General features: G+C 46.7%; 1 protein-coding gene across 1 annotated transcript in view; it reads right to left on the bottom strand.

Annotated features, from left to right (window-relative positions):
* LOC105895029 (zinc finger protein GLIS1) overlaps positions 1–16,463 on the bottom strand; it is a 37,464-nt gene extending 21,001 nt beyond the window's left edge. The window contains exons 1-2 of the mRNA XM_042708998.1: positions 15,502–16,463; positions 14,814–15,435 (exon numbers count right to left, since the gene is read on the bottom strand). Of these exons, the coding sequence (XP_042564932.1) occupies positions 14,814–15,435; positions 15,502–16,298 (1,419 nt within the window). The 5' untranslated portion in view covers positions 16,299–16,463. The remainder of the gene's footprint in view (positions 1–14,813; positions 15,436–15,501) is intronic.
* Between the last annotated feature and the right edge of the window lie 3,258 nt (positions 16,464–19,721).

Genomic DNA, 19,721 nt, shown 5'->3' with positions numbered 1-19,721 from the left:
GGCCATTCAAGAGACAAAAATGTTTGCCAATTTCTGTCCATAGTGAAGTGCGGTCCCCGCCCTGTAGTGTGGACGTGGGACGTGAGTGACGGTCAGGCAGGCCTCAAGCTAAGATTAGGCCCTCTAACCACACAGGACAGCTCTGCATTCTGCCCAGCGCTTTGATATTATTTATGCAAACAGTTTAGACGCTAATCACATTAATTACTTTAAACATGTTTTCCTTTCCCTTCTGAATGCTTCAGCCGTTGGTAAACTGGGTGATAAACCACACGAAGGGGAGAGGGTGCGCATAAAGGGGAGGCCTTTTGACACCAGGTGATTTTGGAAGGGGCCTCTGGTCTGTCAGTAAACACTGGGGTGACAGTCCGTCCTGACGGGTCAGTCCGAGTCGCCGAGCGGATCATAACGGACAGATTGTGGTCTGGTCCGGGCCGCAGGCGTAGTTGTGTACCTCTGCCATGCACCTGACGCTTTCATGGGAAATGAGTTGTGACTGGCGCAGAGAAGCGCCGGCGGTTTGGCAGCTAAATGGCCGCAGTGTGTCGCTCCGATGGTGGCTAGTTAGTGTCCCTGAGTGCGGCCCGGGGATCACCGGAAAACAAACTGCCCATTCTCGGCAGACGCTCCGAAAATCTCCTCAGCCGGATCAGCTGCTGACATCTCCGACAGGCCTCTGATGGAACACCTCGTGAAAAACGAGGGGAGCGTAAGGACCGGGGAGGAACAACGAGGGCACTGGGGATCGAGGCCCCTTTAGAGATCCGCCCGGTTCCACACCTCATGGCCAGGGTCCTGTCACAGGAAGCCTCTGTTCAATGTGCGTTTTGTGGAAGTCATACTGAGGCCATTTAACTGGGAGAGAGTCAAAGGTCGACTCAGCCTCTTCGCTGCCATGAGGGACGCCTTTGAAATCGCACATACTCCATTATGCGTTAATATCCCCAACCTGCTTTCAACAGCTATGCTCCCCGAGGGCTTGGGCCAGCAATGGGATTACAATGTTTGGCTGCTAACGAGCATTAAGTACATTATTACTCATAATTAGTGGGCTTCGAGTAAACACAAGAGGTGTGCGGGACTTAACAAGCTCCATGATTTCAGCGAGTTTGATGACTTTCCTGTAATGTGCTAGGACACTTAAATTGCTTCAGCTCTCACAATGTTGAGTACAGTGGGATTTTTTTCCCCTCTCTCTCTCTCTCTCTCTGTGTGTGTGTGTGGGGGAAAAAAAAGAAAAAGTATAATTCTTTATCAAAAGCAGATCAAACCGATTCCTGCTGCTTGTAATGTTCCTACAAGTAAGAGAGGTTTCTGAGGTTTAAGGCAGGGTATTTTATATAGGATGACCTGTAAAGGAAAACCACCGACACTTCAGCCTGCCTCTTGGAGCAAAGAAGCTGAGAAGGCACGTTCAAACTGCGGGCCGGGGAAACATATGCGTTTAATCTGCCTGCCTCCAAACGCCCCCTGGCAACCACAGCAAAGAGCTGAAAAACGTAAATGGATGAAATTATATCCATATGATTCAACGAGACAGCTAAGGAGAGGCAGGTTTCTCATGCGCTTCGTCAGGGTACAAAATTAAACACAGCCTCGCTAAAACATTCGCATTACATAGTTTACACATATCATTTCCACATCCAAAACGAGACCTTTTTTAGCAGCCAACTTCATCTGTTGCGAATGGGCCTTAATTTGAATCAAAGATCTGGTTGTGGGTGTGTATTTTTTTGTCAAAACGTTGTGTTTAGAGAGAGATTAATTCACACGAGCAGGTAAATGTTTGTCCAACACATTGCCTTATCTTCCCTTTCCCGTTTTCAAGACGTTTCCAATCATTTTTGTAAATATGGTGGCGTGGTGTGGCGCGGCGCGGATGAGACATGTGTGACTTGTGAACACGCTCCAGATGGCTCTCCAACAGCCGTGCGATAGCTCAGCCGATAAATTGGCAGAGGAAGTAGTCATGTAAATAACCGGAGAAATTGCCCTGAGAAGTCCGCTCTCATGCGAGCCTTGTTAGGACAGATTACGGCTGCGGATGGCACAGCGAACGGAAGCATCCTATGATGGCTAAATTGGCCATCTTGTGTAATTGTTGCCCAGTCTCCTGTCTCGTGTGACAGGGGGGACGCTTATGGTACGAAGACGGTGGAAAGGAAATCATATGACAGATTTTTTTAACCCTGTCCGTGGTAGCCTGGCATTGCCACTTGTGCTTCACAGACCGGGTTGAACCTGCATGTCTACATGGGCCATCATGGAAACACTTAACCCGTGCACAATTCCAGGGCTCACGTTCAAATTGCTCCCAGCCTTTGGTTCCGCCCCGTGCCCACTAAAACACCAGCTACGATTTCCTCCTGACCCAGGCCCCGGTCGCGTACGTGATCACTTGAGAAGCTGGGCAAGAAGAGAGAGCGGAGGTCACGCAGGTAAAGGCCTTGTCTCCTTAATGGCAGAGCAAAGGCTAGCCATTACTGCCATTACTAAATTCCCTCTCTCTTCCTTTAGCTCTTAACCCCTTAGCCCTGTCTTCCAGTCAGACAGCCTCACGCATGATGGAAAGCCAAACATTTGATGGGCCGTGGAGTTTACCTGTGCTTTTCAACACACACACACACACACACACACACACACACACACACACACACACACACACACACACACACACACACACACACACAAACATGTGCACACATAGTGTTAGAGAAGAGAAATCCCTTTGAAATGTACACAACTGTACAAGCAGGAAAGGTCCGTTTTCAAGAAAATGACTGACAATGTCAATGTCAGTTATTCAAAATGAAGCTGGACATTTATTTGCACAAGGATCAGTGATGCACCATAACAGTAGTCACTGTTTGTTTTCTGCCTGTTTGTTCATTGTTGGCATAAATGGGGGCTTTTATCTGCAAACTATTGAAAACAAAAAAGGTTGTTTGGTATTTGTTTATGCAATATGTCCATACTAATAACATATTCTTAGGAGTATACGCACTAGAGAAGGATAGATGGTTTACGGACAAGGTTTTATGGCCTCTGTTAAGTATCTGTCACTTCAGTAAAAGCCCATTCACACTATCTAGCCTAAGTATTTGTAATGGGTAATTAGACCGCATTAGACCTCCATAGCACCACTGCCATCAGAATACCATCAAAGCATTAATTATATACCCCTTTGGGGAACCTGAAACTCAGTGAAAACAGAAAGAGCGGGGGGAACGCAATGAAAATCCTTAACTTGATACGCACCACAAGCTTAGGACTAGAATGATGTTACTTTGAGCAAATCAACTGTGCACACTTGCGTGGCTAAGAGCGAATGTGTGTGTGTATACGAACGTGTCTGTGTGTGTGTGTATGAGTGTGTGCGTGCGTGTGTTTGTGTGTAAGTGTGTGTGTGTGTGCATGTGCATGTGTGTGTTTGTGTGCGTGCGTGTGTGTGTGTGTGTTTGTGTGTGTGCATGAGTGTGTGTGTGTGTGTGTGTGTGTGTGTGTGTGTGTGTGTGTGTCTGTGTGTGTGTGTGTGTACGTTTGGGTGGATCAGTAGGCTCCCTTGACACTCTGAGGCCGATCTGTCTGGCGTTGCTCATTCACACCTGCTTGCTTTCACCCTGAGTGCTCCTCTCCGCCATTGAGGCCCGACTCTCCTTTAATCCACCTCTGCCCCTGTCTCTCATCGCCACATTCAGACACCATAACAGCAGAATAGAGGGGCCTGGCCCATGAGCCTTAACACAATCTGTAGCCTGTTTCTGCAGAGAGGGCACCTCTCTCTACTCCTGGTCCCCGGAGAGTCCAGTGAGGATTCACATTCAACTCAGCAGATTGTGCTATGGACAAGTATTGTTTTACACAGTACAAACTTTGAGCATACCGAACAACTATAAAAATGAATTAACAGTGACACCATATGAAACATATGCAAGACATCTGAGAAACAATAGCTAGAATGTGGCATTTCAACTGGCGGTTCAACCTCCCCCTGTCCTGAGGTGAACCGGTTTATGACATAATAATCAATGCAGTTCATGATGGCAACGGGTCTGACGTGCCTTTGGCAGTCCACTCAAACCTTGGCTGTTGGAACCATACCCACACACACATACACACAATCAAACACCGAAACACACACACACACACACACACACACACACACACACATACACAATCGAACAGGACCACACGCACACTGAAACACACAAACACACATGTGCATACACACACACACACACACGCACACACACATTTAGACATACAAACACGCACACAATCAAACACGACGACACTGAAACACACAGACACACCATGAAAAAAGAAGCTCAACCGTTGTACACACACAGCTGGCACACTATTTTCCCTCCACACAAAGAGAGTTGACACAGCTGCGCCCCCGTGCCCACGCCAGGCCACTCTGTATCTGCAACGTGACAACAAATAAACATCCCTGAGACCCCGGGGCACTGCCAAGCCAAACACCTCTACGCCAACGGGGCCTCGGTGATATTTCGCAGAGAAAACACAAAAGGCGAAATTGGACAATAGGTCAAGATGGCAGAAGGCATTGGACACCGGGCCAGGAAGTGTGAAAAGCGAGAGGGCATTTGAGCAACGCTCCCCGCTGAAAACAAACACGGATCGGGCCTGCAGTCCTCTGGACCGATGGCGCTCTGCTGGCTACTTGAGCCCCGCGCTGCCAGGCGCAACCGTCCAATAAAATGTGTTGAAACCAAATTACTATGGAGCCAGTCTGATTTTGCTGACCTCCCTTTGCCAAGGTTGTGTTTTCATTTCTTTGGTTTAGAGCATAGTTCCTGTCAAAGGGATACTATGACTTCAATTTTGCAATGTGGTAGACCGCATTCTCAACATCAAGTATGTCAGTCAGTATTCATTGCCTTTATTCTTGACTTCGCTACGCAGCTTAATGAAATCTCAAACTGCCTATGACTTTTTCTACGATTCGCGCTCAAACTCTGGAAGGACTAAATCAAAATCTCCCAGCTGCCTTGCTGCTGAAAGGACATTTGAAAGTAACCAAATTAGCAATAACCATCAATCACTTGTGAAAAATGGATTTGCCCACATCATCTGTGATCACTCACAACTAGTCAGACAATACTGTGCAAGTTACCAACACCCCAAAAGTAATCCGTAACCACTCCAGCATATGTCAACACCAGACCGCTAAAATGGGCTTTATGAACTGTTATTGATTTTTTTTTCAGACTTTTGTCATATAGTTGCATTACTTTTAGATGAGATGTTGACAACATTTATGAAGAAATCTGTGTTATGATATTTATATTGCAATAGCTCTTGTGCATAAAGGCACTGGTAAATTACGTTTGTAGTATAATTTCCCCAGTCAAACTTGTCAGCAGAGGAAATGCGTCTCCGTCGTTAGCCGCTCTACTTGTTGAAACTGTCACAACTGTGTGATATTTAGCTCAGTTTCTCATCACACTCGTGTTTACTTTACCAGGAACATGAGTCGGACCCAGGCACCTCCTCGCCTCTCTCCATTGGCCACGGGGCCCTCTGCCTCCATCAGAAATCTGAATTCCCTCACATGTAATATCCATTCCACCATCTGTGCACTAAATTGCCCATGACCTAACCTAATTTCTGGCTCTGGTCTGTGAGTGTAAAATATGAAATTGGCTCATCTGTGACAGTGATTTTTGGGGTATTATTTATCTTAGGAGGGGATGATGTGTAGTCGAGCAGAAAATGCTGTACGTGCCACTTGCATGATTTCCATTGTTGGTGGAACCATTGCTGGCGTTTGGAACGAGACATTTACAAGGCTACCTTCCTTTGACTGATGTATTGTTTAGAAACTCAAAGCCTTTAATACTCTGACCGGAGTAAATATTTCGTGTTAATATTTATATTATTATAATATTTATATTTGCATTTAACCAATATATATATATATATAATCAAATGTGAAGGCTAAAGGGATCAAATTTGGAGTGCCGTACGGCATACCTGTCAGTGGAACACAATCTAGTGTCATGTTGTTTTGGAAAAAAAAAAAAAACCCACAATGATCCATTGTCTTCTGAGATCTTATAGAAGGATATCATCAAATGAGAGACTCCTGGATTTACTGCTGCCCTTTGCCTGCGGGTATATGAGGGGAAAATCTGATTTTTTCCCCTGCCTGAAATCCAGAATTTCAGTGTCTCACAGGACATTGGTTTCACAGAATAGGACTCCAGCATAGTATGTTTAAAAAAAGGAAAAAGTCGGCTATTTCAAAACATTCAAATACTCCATCTACATTTATGACAAACCTCTGTGCACCCTGTGCATAATTAAACCTAAAATACCTTCAATTATGGGTTTGACAAATGAATGACTGAGCGACTGGAATTTAAAACAGTAGGATGAGCAGAGAAATGTTTCTGGGAACGCAGGCGGAGGACTGACAGACTTCTCCCCACTGCGAGGAGCAGGTCTGTGTTTTCAGCAAACCGCGCCGATGGATGGTTCTGCGGTAGACTCCCGAACGCAACGGCCGAGTAAATGTGAGGACTTGACAATGTAAACAGACAAGCGCCTTTGGGGAACGTGGACAGCCTTTTTGGCCAGCAAGCCATATTTTTCGTGGGGAGCGATCTAATTGCCCGGTTGGATTCCAGCAGTGATTCAGCATTACAGCGTTACAGTGCAGGGTGTACTGCCAAGGCTCCACAAGCACAACCCGCCTTAGCAGTTTCTTTCGAGAAAAACGCGCCACATTGCATTCCTATCAACTCACTTACTCTGCTTAACAACGCTCGTCACTATAACTACTAATCCTCTCTCTCTTTCTTTCTTTCTTTCTCTCTCTCTCTCTCTCTCTCGTTCTCCCTGCCCTGAAATCACCCCAGACAGTTTGCCATCCATCTACTACTACTCATGCTGCCATTATGCTTGACGGATTGTTTGTTGCACGCTCAAACTGACATTAATGCAGCGCAACAACAATTTATACCTGCGTTAGAGGCGCGTTTGATTCGCTGCGTTCTTCGTTTAAATGATGGTGTCCATCTAAACTGTTGGAAGCAGCAAAGAATAGGTAATGTGCCGAATGCAGCACAGTGAAAAACACGAGATGATAGTTAAACTCTGTGTCCTAAAAGGGTTCCGACTAGGGTTTGTGTTCATTGCTAGCCACTAGCCAGCTTATGTCCAGCGGTTTTCATCAGGAAAAGGCGTTACCTGTGAATTTTTGACCCTCAGGTCTTCATCAGGCAAGACAATAAACCACACAAACTAACTTGCCAGCATCCTTCAACAAAAACATTAAACAAAAGAACAAGTTCATACACTACCAAAACAAATAGTTGAGTGCCAGAGAGCAGGGAATCAAACACCTTATCAGACAAGTTAGCAAAACAAGCATTTTTTCATCTTGTAGGCATCATGCACCAGCCATGCTGCATGTACCAGGTTACAAAAATTGGGAGGTGTGCGACCAGCCGAAACATCACCAAAGTGCACCGATCGCCAGCCGAAATGACGTCACTTTTGGTGGGCGCCGCCATACTCAAGGACGGCAACAGCAAGCATAAACACCCTGTCAAGTGAGACAACGTTCAGACTGTCCAGCACTAGCACACCTACTCTTTCCGGTTAGAGAAGTTTTTCCTGCGTGGCTTCGCTTAAGGGGACTCTGGCGTTCGGCTTAAGTCTGGCCGGCAGCGGAGACGTGGGTTTGGGCCAGTCGAGGCACAGACACGCGGCGTATGAAGGAGCCTCTTGTTTGAGTGTTTACCGAGAACATGCTGGTGGTGGGGCAGACGTGTGCTTCTGGTGTGATCTCTCGTGTGACAGCGATGCTGCCTCGCGCTACATCAATATCTCAGCGAATCCTACCTGGCCTTACTGAACGATTTACCTCTCTGCTCACCACGCTCTTATGGGGCTTTCTCTGTCTCTCTCTACACACACACACACACACATTCACAGTAGCCTTCATGTCTCCTGTGTTTATGGAAAAGTGAGGCGTGGCACAAAGTTGTGGTGTTTTCACTCTTAATTTATATGGTGCTACCTGATGATGGCCTGGTCTGTGGGCTTTACACCAACAACAAACAGACCATCCCAACTGAGAAGAAAGTTGCTGTGAAAGCCACCAATGACAAGTCTTATATACATCTTCTGTGCAAGTAACCATATAACACAACATTACCATTTACCATTGCAGCACTAAACTGCAACCTTCATGTCAACATAAAAAATAAAAATAAAAAAAAACAACCTCAAGAAAAATCAGTAGACTATCTACACAAGACTGCCGGCTTGTTTTGACTGCTGAAGAGTCTTACGACCTTTACATTTGATTAGGGATTTACCAGACACACCTTAATGAGACTTACAAAAAGCAGCACTAATGGCTTTAGCCATTTACAGGCTAATAACCATATCCAGTCTATGCAGCGATGCCTCAGAATGACTTTAATTGGCAGGCCTTCCAGAGCTGCTCTTGTCCATGGGGCTCATGTTACTCTTTACCCTTGACATAACAGCAGGAAAGTCCAAGCGCTTATTAGAAGGCCATAGGGAGCATTGCTTCTTTGTCCATATCTTGTATGATCGGACTGAATTGGGTCCATTACCTTGGACAGAGATCCCTTTGCACATGTAAGGCAGCGATCCCCAGCGAGTTCAAGGGGCCTTGATTCTCCCAGTTCACCAGAATGATCCCAGGGAACTGGAGCGAAAACCTTGAGCATTAGCAAAATTTTGTCTTTCCTAGGTATTAGTAAGCCGATACAGCCCACTCACAAGGTTAAACTGATTAAGGTCTTGGATTTGGGACAATTATGACACAATCTCAGTGCAATGCCCCATCAGCCTCAGTTAAAGCTCTCTGGTTTCAGATGTGAAACCATGATTAAATGTTAAGGAAATTACGGACTCAAAATATTGCATTCCAAGTAAATATAATTAGTATAAATCGTGCATGGATCTAGCATGCTTTGATACCTGGTTACGCAGATTACAGCTCTTCAAGCTATGAGGAAGCTTGTCAATGCGACGCATTTGTCCTTAATCCCCCTCTTGTTGACCGCGAGTATACCTTTACACTACAAAGCCCTCCAAAAACATTAAGAAAGCACCATTACTGAACCATGAAATAACATGCAAAGACGTGATCATGCATTGGTACCAAGAAGCTGCAGAACTACAGCAATTCAAAGGGAGAACAGCGCGCATTGCAGCAGAGTGGAGAAGACAAAATAAATTAAAAGAGAAACAAAAAGGAAGGAGAAGAGGAGAGAAGAGAAAAGAGACAGAAGAGGAGCAACACGAAGAGGCCTAAGGAAGAGGAGAGGAGAGGGGAGGAGAGGGGAGAGGAGGGAAGGAGAGGGGAGACTGGACTGGATTGCATTACTGCACTGATTGACTGGAAACCTTTTATGACTTGACAAGAACTTGGCTTTGCTTATTCAACAAGGAAAACAAGCAAGATCCATGCATTCCCAGGCCTTTCATTCCTCTGACGCTTCCTGCCAGCAGTTTCATCATATTAATTCATGGATCACATATGGTCTGTGTTGCTACGCTGTTAGCATGACCATGAAACAGCCGAGTGGCATAAAGGACCTGACAACGGGCATCATTTACTCAAGGGGTTTGTAATGCAACAACAGGATGTCTCACAATGAATGGACTAATGGAATAAGATGTCTCACTGAGACACTGGGGTCCAGGACAAAATGGTAGGGGCTTGTGTGGGCCTACCACACCAAGAACAGTGTTTCAAGCAACATTGTGAGAAGGGAGTTGACGACTACGGAAAATATCCCAGGATGCAATTTATCCAGCTCTGATCTAGCAGATATGTGCCCAAATCCACTCCAGTCAGGTGGCATCTGGGCATCTTTGCTTCAAAGTTTAGGGCTCATTTGACAACTTTCAGACAGAGACATATCAGCATTGTTCCTGTCCAGTAATGGTTCATGTATACAATGGCTTCTGCATGCAATATCCATTTCTGACATACAGTGGACCCTAACCTAAATACCCCTTCCCACTTTAATGGCCGCACAGCAGTCAGGCCATCTCCTGTTAAAAGCCCCTGACGTCCACACTCTGTTGTAATGGACTGCAGCATGGGTTCATGTGTCTCTCTCTTAATGTGTTCCACTGGCAGTAACCAGGAGCTGGCAGTGCCGATCTGCACTGTATCAAACGTCTCCAGGGCGGCTAGCTCTGCTGTCTCTGCTGCCACTGCTGCTGAATGCCTGGTAGCCTGAGTCCCACGCGCCCCTGAAGGACGGCTGAAGCTAAGTCGTCCAGACCAGTCTGGATGTCAGCAGCTCATTCCGGCGCAAACACATTAATATCAACGTCACTCAGTGCCTGCGACCTGCGGCCCGGCACCCAGACGGCTCTGATTTCATCCGCTATTCTGTTCGAGGGGGGAAAGTCGGCTCACGCTAACGCTATTGCGCTAGGGCCGCGGGTTTCAATTAGCTAATGGCCGCTCAGATGGCGTTTCATCTCCCGCATCTGTGTTGATCGCTCACAAAAGACTCCATTTACTGCAAACACGCCATGTTGGCAAACACCACAGCCGCATGTCTGAGCAGCTCGGCCTCTAGGGCCACAGGAGCTTGCGTCCAAAAAGCAGTCTAATAAATCTTAATATATAGGTTTGCTGGTTTCACACTCATGGAAAAAAAAGGAAATTATATGAATTATGTTTTTTTCTTTAATTTTTTATTTTTTTAAGCCAGCAGCCTCGAGATCCAGAATGCCCAACTTTCCTTTAAGGAATGCTCTTAGTTTTAGAGTGTGGGAATTGCAAAAGGACTCAAGATTATGAGTTTGTTTTGCTGAATTGTTTTTCAGCTAAATAAAATTGTTTGCTGGATTGTTTTTCTACCCCACAAGTCTGTTACAATGTCCTCAAATGACTTTAATTATCTACAAAAATTACAAAATGTCATCAAAGGCAAAAACAGTACAAAATAGGAAAATAGGCATCAAAGACAAAACCAGTATAAAATAATATAGGCCCAATTTGAAAAGTTGAAAAGACAATACGCTCCACAAAATTGTTATTGGGAGATGATAGACTAAAAGGCAACTAAAGTGTTTAACTTTGGAAGTTTATGTAAGGAACTGACAGTCCTGAAAGCATTCAGAAAATCTCCATACCAAAAGTACAAGCGCAGAGAGAAGTTGTTCAAAAACCTTTTCACATATTTCTGACAGCAACAAGACTGTATGTATGAGAAGCCCTTCAAACCTGTGAAATGAGATCAACTCTTTCAACTTTGGCCCTGGCACAAGCCAGACCGAGACAGACGAAAAAACATGGTGGAATTTACTTCCATAAATACCAGTGTGTTTTCAATAAAGCCAAGAGTAGCAAGACGCCGGACCTTGCATGAAGTGACTCACCCGCCACTACTGCACTGCAGCGCTAGACTGGGGCTGGATGAGTGATAGCCAGATCTCATCATTTACATGAGTGTCCGAGTGGATGTCAGGGGTAGGAGGGCAGCTGATCGGAGACATCAAATCCACAGGGGTTGATTCAAATAAACCAGAAAGATACCGAAGCCCTGAGACAGTGACTACGGCTACTGTCGCGGGATATATTTTTAATATTAATGCAGACAAGACAGAAAAAAAGCAATAAACTAAAATAACACTTGAATTAGGCATGAAACACAACAGGATATTGCAGTGAGATTATGTAGTTTCCTTTTAACTGCATGGCCCTCCTCGTTCCGACTACCACAAAACAGCCTGCGGTGCTTATTAATTGGCGGGGTGGACTGAAAGTGCCTCGCAAAAACCTCTTACCGGACGGTTCGTTTTAAGTCTGGAGAGCTCAGCTGTTTACCGATGGAGCTGTAGCGTTTTATGTGAAGGGGGCGGCACTGAATCCAGCCAGGTACAGACAGGGACAGGCGAGGAGTCAGGGTACTTCTCGTGTTGTGATAATGACTTTTTCCTGCCAAAAGCACAGCGTGAAGGCAAATGTGCAGCTGGGGTGGGGAGATATAAGTCTGTGTGCATGTGTGTGTATGTGTGTGTGTGTGTGTGTGTGTGGAGGGGGGGTGTAGAGTGTTATGTTTGGATGCAAAGAGGGGGGAGGGGGGGGGGCTCTGCTCATGAGTGCTCCCTGGAATCTGCTGTTGGAAAGATAATAAAGGGATTAGCCCAGGTTTTTCTGGAGCATTTGGTCCTAAATCAAAACGTCTCATCCGTTTCCTCTGCTCAAATAGCTGGAATACCAGCATGCCTTTCTCTATTGCACGGGTGCCATTGAGGCAGTACGCATCGCTCAAAACGTCTCTTCCTGTTCAGGCCATAAAAAGACTCTGACTCCACAGCTCAGATACAGAGGAGAAGAAGAAGAACAAGAACAAGAACAAGAAGAACAAGAAGAAGAAGAAGAAGAAGAAGAGGAAGAAGAAGAAGAAGAAGAAGAAGAAGAAGTCTCTCCCAGACTAAAGGAAAGCCATAGCGGTCCACCACCCCAAACAGTCCCCGTCACATTGTAACAATTCTGACGTTAACTTAACTAACGACATGTAAATGTTTCTACCTCACAGCTTTCCATAATTGTAACAAATTTGGCTGCTTTGATATAGGAACCAAGAGCTCTAATCACATTCATCACACAACACAGAAAAGAGTAAATACTTCCAGTGGTTCACTGGCACTGCAGTAGCCTGTCCCTGGCAACACTTTCAGAATAATTCTCATACAGGCATAATTGTGTGTGTGTGTGTGTGTGTGTGTGTGTGTGTGTGTGTGTGTGTGTGTGTGTGTGTGTGTGTGTGAGAGAGAGAGAGAGAGAGAGTGTGTGTGTGAGTGTTGCATTAAGTCATTCTTGCAGAATAGCCATGGTAGTCCAGATCCATTTTGAGTTTGGAAACATTGTCCAGCATCTCATTTCAGTTACAGTGGACTGATTTGTTCCTATGTCAGCATCTGGTAAGCATCTCCCATTAAAAAAAATTGTTTGTAGAATTGTGACACCAGGGTTGGATCTCGAAACACACCCAGAGAAATACAGCAAGACCAGTGACAGATCGCTACAAAACACACAAAGTGAAGAAGGGAAAAAAAACACAAACAAATAGTGTGTTATATACACTGTGAACACTGAAATAACAAAGCCAACGACTGGACCAGAAACAAGGCAATTATTTCCAGAGGCTCACAGTGTGTGTTTCAATGTGAGAAGCACCATAAAGGCAATGCAGGAAACACACATGCAGACACACACACACACACACACACACACACACACACACACACACACACACACACACACACACACACACACACACACAGCTAGCATGGCACAGTGTGGCCTTGATGAAAGCACCAAGAATCCAACGCAGGCCTAGTCAAACAAACTGAGACTTGAAGGCATAGATAGTGTACATATTGCTCCGTGCCTGGATTCCATCAGGATGAGTTGACTAAGGTCATCTGAGGCTGTTCAGAATAGGGGGATATTTCATAGAAGCATATTTCAAAGCAATATGTTTGAGAATAGTTAGAGAACCAACCCAAAGAACCCCCCCCCCCCCAAAAAAAACATTTTGGACAGTCTTCTTGGAGATGAAATAGAATGTAGCTGACAAGAAATGAGACATTCTTTGCATTAGGCAAGAGAATTCTTCTGGCTATCATCATGGCAGTTCACTCTACTACACACGGACTACTATATTTTTCCTGGTCTTTGGCTTAGCCAAAAAAAAGCCAATTCACTTAATACTTGTGGGACGGCTAAACATTTAAACCTCCCATTTACAGGGATCAAGTGCATGCATTGTTTGCTTATACTATCCAGATGTGTTGGGTTTTTGAGATCTCAATCACTCCACCTTATAAAATGGACAGGAAAAAAAACGAGAGCTTGTGAAAATAAATATGATTTCACCCTACACAAATTGTGGACTAATTGTGTATTTGGACTGACTCCGTGGTAGAGTTTGAGGGCTTTTTCCGTTAAGTTGAGAGTCTAGAGCAGAGGCCGTTTGACATTGATTAGTGTGTTGACTTGTGGAATTTGAGACTCCTACCTGGATGAATTAGGTTTCAGCACTATTCATATTTACACAACCAGAAGCTACAGGTCCCAATTAAGTGCCTTCGTTCTTCAATGGAAAGCATATTTATACCTGACACGGGCTAAGGAAAATATGAGTGAAAAGAAAAAAAAATTCTCCACAACATCGTTCTTATTTCATTTAGGGGGGGATAAAAAAAACAACAATCTTGCGGTCCAAGGGAACCGGTTCAGAAACAATGGACACACACAGCTTATTAAAGGAGGACCTCTCTAGGCTAAGTGCTACAGCCCCGGTCGATGTTTAACTGCATGCCTTTCACCCTGCCAAAACATCGTACTGCTGGACCTCACCATCAAGGCTGTTTACTTAAGACAAAAATCCAACAAAAGAAGGGACCAAACTACCACGGGCAGAACTTCAGGCTGGTTTGCAAATGATGCCTATTGAAGATGACAACGTACATCTGGACTGTCTGACTGAGTGACACCAATCAAAATAGGTGGTCTGGCTCCATTTTGAAGGGGCCTACTTTCATAATAAGGCCAAGCATTGAGACAAACCGCACTGAGTTGATGACTCTGCTATTACCATGAAATATGAATTTTTCAAAAAATGCTTCTCTGAGAACCTGATCTCTATTATTTTATAGTGTGTTCTTATGAAATTAGAGGAATGATTGGGCTGTTTTTTTTTTAAGGGGTATTTTAGTACAGCGCTTTTCCATCCTCTTAGTGTTTGAGGTATCAGAGGAAAACTCACCATGCACTTGTTGGGCTTTTCTCCCGAGTGGACCCTCATGTGTATGAGGAGTTTGTAGCGGGCGTTGAAGGGCTTGTAGCGGCGGATGCAGCCGACCCAGAAGCAGGTGAAGTCCTCGCCCTTGCGCTGGTCGATGTGCACCTTCTCGATGTGCCTCACCAGCTCCTCCTGCTGCTCGTAGGCGGCGCTGCAGTCGATCCAGCGGCACAGCTGCTTGTCCCCGAACGCCGAGCCCGTGTCCTCTCTCTCCCCGCCGGAGGTGGGGGTAACGGCAGCATTGCCGTGCTGGCACACCAGGCCTGGGGGTTTGGATGCGGACACCAGGGCTGAGCTCACAGCCGACTGGCCCTGGAGGTGAAGCAGAGCCCCTGGACTGGCGCCCACATACTGGTGCAGGTGGTAGGGAGGGGGCATGGCTGGGCGTGGGGGAGCGGTGTGGGAGTGGTGGTGGTGGTGGTGGGGGTGGGTGTGCCGGGGGTTCTGCTGGTGGCTGCGGGACGACAGCTGATGGTGGTGATGGTGGTGGAGATAATGGTGATGGTGGTGAAAGAGCTCGTCATCATTGCCGGGGGAGAAGTCGTCCAGCGGCTCCTGTTTCAGCGCGCCGATGCAGCCGCCGGCTCTCTGGCAGCCATCGAGCAGAGACCCAGCCTCTCCTCCACGCTGCTGCTGCTGCTGCTGCTGCTGCTGCTGCTGCTGCTGCTGCAGGCCCCCTCCACCCATCAGACCCCCGCCACCAACCCCCATCAGCAGCCCCAGAGCCTCCACCCTGCCGCCCCCTCCACCCTGCTGCATGGGCTCCGGCTCCACCGACGACGCGGAAGAGGAGCAGGAGGACACGGACGAAGAGGAGGAGGATGACGAGGAGGCGGAGGAGGCGTTGGAAAGAGCCAGCAGGCAGGTGGCAGGCGAGGGCAGCTGGCAGAGCTCTTGCAGGGGCCGGGGGCTGGACGCCAGAGGCAGGGACTGGGACAGGTGGGTCGGCTGCTTGAGGGGAGCAGAGCGGAAGCCCGTCACGGAGGAGACGACGGAGGAGGAGGTGGAGGAGCAGGGGGGCGAGGGGTTGACGGAGGTACGCAGGCCGTTGACGCAGGCCACCACGGACATCTGCGAGGAGCAGATGATGGCGGTGATATCGATCCCCTCGGCGGCGGCGGCGGCGGCGGACTGGGAGGCCACCGACAGGCAGCGTCTCTTCAGGCTGCTGGCGTGGAGGAGTCGCGCTGACTGACGCGCGCCGCCCAGAGACAAAGCTAGCGGGGCGGAGCCATCTTCATTATTAAACGGGTACGCAGCCGTCGCCGCTGCGACCGCCGCAGACACAGACGCGCTCACGGCCCCCTCCGCGCTGCCGGTGTGTGTCCCGTGCAGGGGCTCCATCTCACCGCCGCCGCTGGCCGGGTGGAGGGGCACCCGTCCCGCGCCCCCCACCCCCACTCTCCCACTGCTGGCAAACGGGGACTGCGGGGAGGGCGAGAGCCCCATGCCCGAGACGATCTTGTATCCCAGGGACGCCTCCTCTTTGACGGGGTAGGCGAGAGGCCCCCTGGCCCCGTTCAAGCCTCCTCCGGAGTCTAGAGAGGAGGGCGAGACGAGGTTTCGCTGAAAGCCAGCTGACCTGCATGGACACAGAAGAGGCACACAGAGGAATATGAGGGAATATGAGTGGGAAACGTGAAAGAGGTGGGGGGGTGGGGGTGGAGGGAGGAGGGGGAGGAGAATATGAGTATTATTAGCTGTCAGCTGCTGATAGATAAAGGCCAAGCCCGTGGGGGGTGGGGGGGGGGGGGGGTGCTCTAACAAGTGGCTCTTCCCACAACCTGCTCGTCCAGACAGGGGGGCTCTGTGTCTGTGCTCCTGATGCTCCCCTTCACACACTCACACACACACACACACACACACACTGACACGCACACACACATTCACACGCACACACACTCACACACGCACACACACTCACACACACACACACTCACACTCACAGGCACACTCACATTCACACGCACACACACATTCACACGCACACTCACACACACACACACACACACTGACACGCACACACACATTCACACACACTCACACACGCACACACACTCTCACACACACACACACACACTCACACTCACAGGCACACTCACACGCACACACACACACACATTCTCACACACACACACTCTCACACACACACACATTCTCACACACACTCTCTCTCACACACACCTCATCCCATGCAACTTCAGAAAGGCTAAGAACAACACAGATTGTATCCTACATACAGCTTTTTTCATAAGCCTTAGCATGTGTGTAGTGTATATTTTCACATTTCATATTTGTGTGAGTGTGTGTGAGTGTGTGTGTGTGTGTGTGTGTGTGTGTCTGTGTGTGTGTGTGTGTGTGTGTGTGTGTCTGTGTGTGTGTGTACAGACAATAAACGTCAGTCAGAGGGAATCCCTTAGGGAGGCATGCTTTCTGTTTCTCCATTTTCACCGTTTTACTTTAATTGCTCCATCACAGACACTGCCCACACTCACTGTCACAGCGATGCCATGAATAAATAACACAGGGGGACATTTGGCCACAGACAGTTATGAATGGGCATTTAGGGACAGGACAGGCGCAGGACAGATACGGAGGCTCAGTCAGCTCGCTCGCCTGACAGCCTTTGATGACACAAAAAAAGGGTTAAACCCAAGCCGGCTGGGCGTCTGGAACGGGAGCAGAGTCAGCTGGTACGCCGGCCCGAGAGGTGGCCTGCTGGGAAGAGGCTCAGGCCCCGCGTACAATACTCGTCATTATTGTGGGAATCTCTGGCCAGCTGAATGGAGGCGAGGTCATGTTTCCCCCGCGCGTCGCTGTGATCTCCGCCATAATAATTCCTGTCAGTTCCCTCATTATGGATTTTGTGCGAGGGTCCTGAGTGACGTGGGAAGGGCCCCCTCTGTCTGCGATGTCTGTGAAGGGCTCATCTTTGTGCCCCCAGCCCCCCCCCCCCCCCCCCCAGCCCCACCCCCCCACCTGTCTCAACCCTCTGTGCGCTCAACAGTCAAAGAGCCAACATCAGCACGCCGCTTCCACTCAAACTTTCTGCTCCACTTTCATCTCTTGTTTTTTTTTTTTAAAGCTTCTGAAGACTGGAGTATTTTAGCACAGACATTTCCTGTTTGGCTATTAGGTTACACTGAGCGGTTGGGCCCTAGTTTAATAGATGCACGCCGCGGGTTCTTACGCGCAAACAAAGAAAGGCATCACATAAAGCTATTTTGATTACTAGCGCACATTCATTTGGTCATTTCAAAATGTGTGCACAGACCTAAGCACCTTCAAGGGTGGACAGACACCTCATTTGAGCGTGTCTGATCCTAGAGGTGGGCTTTGGAGGGAAGGCGTTTTGAGGAAGCTGTTTTTTTTGCCACTTCCCTCTTTGAAATGTAACCTGCATCTTGGTTTTCAACGCCTGGCAGGCGCATCTAATTTTCCACACATAACATTGACCACTCAATTACCCAATTGACCAACCATTCTCCAAACTCCATTTAACTAAGTATGTTACCAGTCGGCGACGTTGGCTATGCAACTACACTCAACACCACAGTGACCTGAATGAAATAATCCAGTAGCTGGTCATTCATCGGGACTTTAATGCACAACAAGAAGTGAGACAGAAAAGTCATATTCTTTTTGTATTTACAGCATAGTACTCACTCAGTTTAGACCACTAATCAACGCATCATTTACTGTTCTAATAAAGCCTCATGTCTCTTATTAAAATGGCAATGAAGATAAGGTCTTAGTGAGAAGGAGTGCAATTTCTCTGTGTACAAATAGGATAATTCCGTAAAATAATTGTTTTGTTTTCACGTATTATTAAATATGTTTTGTTGTTAACACGGGCTACTAAAACTAACATATAATTTGACATTTCACAGCGGGTCTTTCGAGTTCATTTTTTAATTCAGTAAAACATTTTATGTCTATATGTTGTAGAAGACCAGACATAGAAAGCCTTCTCAGATGCTCCGTATACATTTTTCTGTAAGTTATGTCACAATCAAATCTTATTAGCCTATATGTTCTGTATAAAACTAGAATAAAACCTAAATATGACAGAGAGATGAGCTGAGATAGATGATACATTTCTGGTAGCAGTAATTCTTAAACAGCTTGTTGCCCTATGAAATTAGGATGGGATATTTGGATGTCAGACTGTAAGATTCCCCATGCTTTCCCTCTAAAATGCATGACTCGAATGGTTGGTGTAACGCCAGTGGAGCTAGCAGGAGTAGCCATGGCACATTTTCCCCCGGCAACTATGGAACATTACCTAATGGAATCCCTGTGCTGATTAATGCTGTGATTCATTCGATAGACTTTTTCACAGAAGAATTAAACTCAGACATGCAGTGGAGGACTGACTGCCAACCATTCCGCCAGACCACAAATGCTGAAGTCATATTCTACCAAATGGAGACTTGAGTGTTAGTCATGTTTATTGTTGCACCTTTAGCACGTAGGCATGTGACAAGAATGCATTATCTAACATTTGTGTGGGCATACACTCTTACTTATAACTTAGTCATATTAGCTTTACAGAACCATAAAATGTAATGTGTTTACTTCAGATGGGCCTATTACTGCTTCAAGAAATAAACACCTGTATTAAAGGTTTTATGATCAATTTAATTATCTATGACAGCATTCTTCTTCGTATAAATAGTCGATTTAAGAATTGTGAATCCTTTTCACAGCGTCCAGAATTTTGTGTCTGAATTTAAATAAAAGAAGATGTTTCAATCTTTACACTTTAAAAAAACATTTTTTTTATTCAAACAGCACATTTCTGTACATAGCTTAGTCTGTGTGTATGTGTGTGTGTTTGTCTTTCAAGGGTCTGGGCGTGGGTTCATTCAG

This window comes from Clupea harengus, chromosome 10, assembly GCF_900700415.2.
Source record: "Clupea harengus chromosome 10, Ch_v2.0.2, whole genome shotgun sequence".
NCBI classification, from domain to species: domain Eukaryota; kingdom Metazoa; phylum Chordata; class Actinopteri; order Clupeiformes; family Clupeidae; genus Clupea; species Clupea harengus.
The sequence above is the reverse complement of the archived record's forward strand: the minus strand, read 5'-3'. Positions and strand labels throughout refer to the sequence as shown.